General features: G+C 68.0%; 1 protein-coding gene across 1 annotated transcript; it reads right to left on the reverse strand.

Annotated features, from left to right (window-relative positions):
• Nucleotides 1-1,411: 1,411 nt before the first annotated feature.
• MNEG_14595 (hypothetical protein) lies at nt 1,412-3,148 on the reverse strand (the record flags this gene model as incomplete). Its single annotated transcript, XM_014036933.1, has 1 exon — nt 1,412-3,148. The coding sequence occupies one exon, from the start codon at nt 3,146-3,148 to the stop codon at nt 1,412-1,414; it is 1,737 nt and encodes a 578-aa protein (XP_013892387.1).
• Nucleotides 3,149-3,838: the final 690 nt, after the last annotated feature.

A 3,838-nucleotide genomic window follows, 5' to 3' on the forward strand; every position in this document is an offset into this window, starting at 1 on the left:
TGCTGGCCTGTGTGCGTCGCAGGTTTGGCGCTCTTTGTGGCCTCTGACTCAGCGATTGCAACCCTATCATGCTGTGCACGGGCGTTCGGTCCGAATCGCCTCGGCTTGTTGCTGTGTTTTGGTGAGATTGAGTGCGGCGCCGGCGGAGAAGGGCCCGTGCCACCCGCCTGGAATGTGCGCCATCTCTAGATTCGGTTTCCCTTCCAAGGACTGACGGCATCGTTCCCCGCTGCTGCCAGCGCCCCCCCCTCCCCGCCGCTGGCCCGGCAACCAGAGTTGAGCGGGCTCAGCTGTGGATGCGACCTTTTTTGTGATGTGTTCGACCTCATGCATCGGTGCACGTCTGTGCACGCCCCCATCCCAATGTGCCCCTGCATCGACGCTTGGCCACCAGTTACACAGCTGACGAACTGAGCAGTGCACGCAGCCCCAGGTGGCGTGGAGCAAAAAGGGATCGCTTTGGGATGTCCTGAACGCACAAGAGCACACAGGCGTGTGTAAGCAGGCCAGAACCACGAAAGCCGCCGCGCGGCAGGCCAGCGCGCGCCGGTGATGACAAGAAAGCAAAGGCGAGGCGAGGGTTGGTGGGGCAGTCAAAAAGTGAGGGTCAAGGGGCGCCCAAGAACGCAAAGAATGTGGAAGAACGAGGGGGTTTGCAACAACCCGGCACAGGCAAAGCAGCTGGTCTGCTCGAGGCTACTAAGGTCAAACCGGAAAAGCGCAGAAGCTCTCGCACAAAGGTGCTGCACGCATTGATGGCTGCCTAGGGATGGGGGGCCGGCTGGTGCGCGCGGCGCTGGCGCCAGTCGGCCGCGGCCGCTGGGTGGTCGCGCGCTGCAGAATCAGGCGTTGCGGGGGCTGCGGGGAATTCAGAGGCGCAGAGCGGCGGGGCCGTGCGTTTGGATACAGAATGGCAAGCAAACCCTGATTTTGGGCGCGGTGCAAGTGTCATGTACAGTGTGGAGGTTTGTAAGACGTTCGAATCCGTCGGTGTCTGGAAGCTGCAACTCAACATCTAACAAAAGGTATTCAAAGCCAGATGGGTTCGAACAGGACACAGGCGCGCTGCAATTTGACCCTGGACGAGATCCGCCGCGCCGTCCTCGCGGGCCCAGGCGGGCTTGCTCGGTTGGCGGCGCGATGAGGCGCTCTTTCTTGCTTCACCGGCATGACTCGGAGGAAAGCGCTCAGGAGGATGCAGGAGGCCCGCAAGAGCCGCTTTGATAGCGGCGGCAAGGCACACGCCCTTTTGCTGCTGGCGATCCAGTCAAGCGGCGATTCGTGTCGTTTGTCGGACACGCACATGAGCGGCGTGCGAAACCACCCTGCAACCAGCACAACCCTGGGACGCCGCTGCACCATGAAAGAAGCAGGCTTCGCCGCCGCTCGACGCCATGGCGGGTCCTGTCCCTCACTGCATCCACGGCGCGCCGCCGCCGCCGCCGCCGCTGCTGGGGCCCGCGCCGCCGCACGAAGACAGCGGCGACGCCGGCCACCAGTGCGCCTCGCCCAGAAACGGCTGTAGGCTCAGATCGTCGACCCCGACAGACACTTTGACTTTGAGCGACCTGGCACGCCTGCCTTCAATCGCCGCCACCGCCGCCGCAACCGGCCCATCGCCCAGGTGGGCGGACTGCGACCGTGGGATCAACCGCTGCGGCTGCGCCGCCGCCGGCGCGGTGGCCGCGGCTACCGCGGCGCCGCCGGCAGCGGGCGGCTGGGTGGGCGCCTCCACCACCGGCGACTGAATGGCCGCCGGCGCGCCTTCCTCCATGCAGGTCGTGCTCACCATCAGCCCCGCCTGCCGCGCCCCCGCCCGCCTCGGCGGCCCCGCCGCCATCGCCTCAACCGCGGCCGCCGCGGCGGCCGCCGCCGCGCCCTCATCACCGCCCAAGCCGTCGCCGGCGGCGCTGTCGCTGTCGCTGCGTGTGTGTTGGGCGGCGCGCAGCTTTTTGAGCTGCTCCAGCCAGCAGGCCACCACCGCCGCATCCGTCGGCTCCCCGCCGGCCACCAGCGCCGCCATTGCGGCTATTGTCTCGTGCATATCGTCCACCGCCCCCTCCCTCCGCCCGACCTCCGCCTCAGCCGCCTCGACGCGCGCCCGCACGGCCTCCAGCAGCGCGGCCTGCTGAGTCAGCGACCGCGCGCGCGCGCTTGACGCCTCTTCCCTCTCCATGAGGTCGTTCCACGCGTCGTCCAGGGCGTCCAACCGCAGCGCCAGCTCAGCGGATCGCGCGTCCAAGGAGCGCCGTGCAGACATGAGCTCGAGCCGCTGCTGCGTCGCGGCGGCGTCGCGCTCAAAGCCGGCGTCCTCCGCGCGGCGCCGCTCCGACTCGAACGCGGCCTGCGCTCCGCGCAGCGCGCGCTGCGCTCCGCGCAGTGCGGCGGCGCGGTCGCGGAGGCGGCCGTAGGCCGCGGCGAGCGAGCCGGCGCAGGCGACAGAGCGGTGGGTGGCGGCGGCGCCGACGAGGCTGCGGCGGCCGCCGCCGACAGCGCTGTGGCCACCGGCGCAGACGCTGCTGGCGCGGCGCAGCGCGGCCGGCGGGCGGGCGCCCGCGACGGACGCGGCGCAGCTGCTGTGCGGCCGGCGGCTCGAGGCGCCGGCGCAGCCGGGGAAGCTGCCGCGCAGGCCGCCTTGGCTTCCTCTTGGTTGCGTGGCGCCCGACGACGCTGCCGACCGCGGCGAAAACGGGGGAGACCAACAGCTGTCGGCGCCCTCGCTCGCCTGCTGCAGCGCGGTCCGCGGCCGCCGCCGCGGCGCCGCGTCGGCGCCCATCCTGGTGGCACTGGAAGCCTCAGAGGCGGCGTCGGCCGAGGCCCACCACCGCCGCATCGGGGAGAGCGGGTCTGCTGCAGACAGCGCGTGCGCAGCGGCCGGGCAAGGGCACGGGCAGCCGCGGCTGCCGGCCCGCGACAGGCGGAGCGAGCCGGGGGGCCGTGGGGCGCCGCAGACGTCGGCGTTGGCGTCAGCGGTTGGCTGCGGCTGCGGCTGCGGCGCGGAGGGGCGGGAGCTGCACAGGGGGAGGCCGAGCCACCCGCCGACTGCCAGCACAAGGCGCGCGTACAGCACCGCTCCGGCCAGGACCTGCGCAGCGGCGAGGGATGCGTTGCGGCTCGGTGCATGCTCTCCCACCTGTATCGACAGCATGCTCAGCACGCGGCGAACGGCGCAGCGGTACGTCTGGGGTAGTTGCACGCGTGGCGAGGAGGTGGCGCCGCGGCAAGGCCCGCACATGCCAATCCTCCGAAATCGAGAGCCCGCAGATGAGTTTCCTCATGAGAATACCCGTATTAATCATGTAATTGCTTGGCGGGTTGCACAAGGGGCCAGCTGGTGCAAGTTTGACGCATTGTTGTGCGCCGCACCCGGCACCACGCTCACCAGGTAGATGGGCCATAATGGAAAGAATATTATAGCTGCAGTTACGGTCAGTACCGCCATCCTGGTGCCTCTCCACTCCTGTTGCTCGGTCAGCCTAGCATGGAGAGCCGTGCGGCATCTACGACGTAGATATGGTAGCGTAAATTATTCAGAGATGATGAAATATTATGAATATTCTGGGACAGAGCAAGAGCGGGCGAACAAAATTGTGCAGAGCCCTGCGGCAGCTCCTGTTGTACGGTGCAGCAGCATCCAGCGACAAGCGGGCAAGAGCAAGAAAGCGCAAACTCACCACGCCAGGCGCATTGCCATCCGGTTCCTGGATGTATCAGAAAGATTACTGCAGGCCCATAGTGCAATGCAAGCCTGCCATACAAGTCACCTTGTCCTCTTGCCGACCTGCCACCCCCATGCCTCCCCTCCCCTCCCCTCCAACTCAAATGCCGGCATCGGCCC

This window comes from Monoraphidium neglectum, assembly GCF_000611645.1.
Source record: "Monoraphidium neglectum strain SAG 48.87 unplaced genomic scaffold scaffold04610, whole genome shotgun sequence".
NCBI lineage: Eukaryota > Viridiplantae > Chlorophyta > Chlorophyceae > Sphaeropleales > Selenastraceae > Monoraphidium > Monoraphidium neglectum.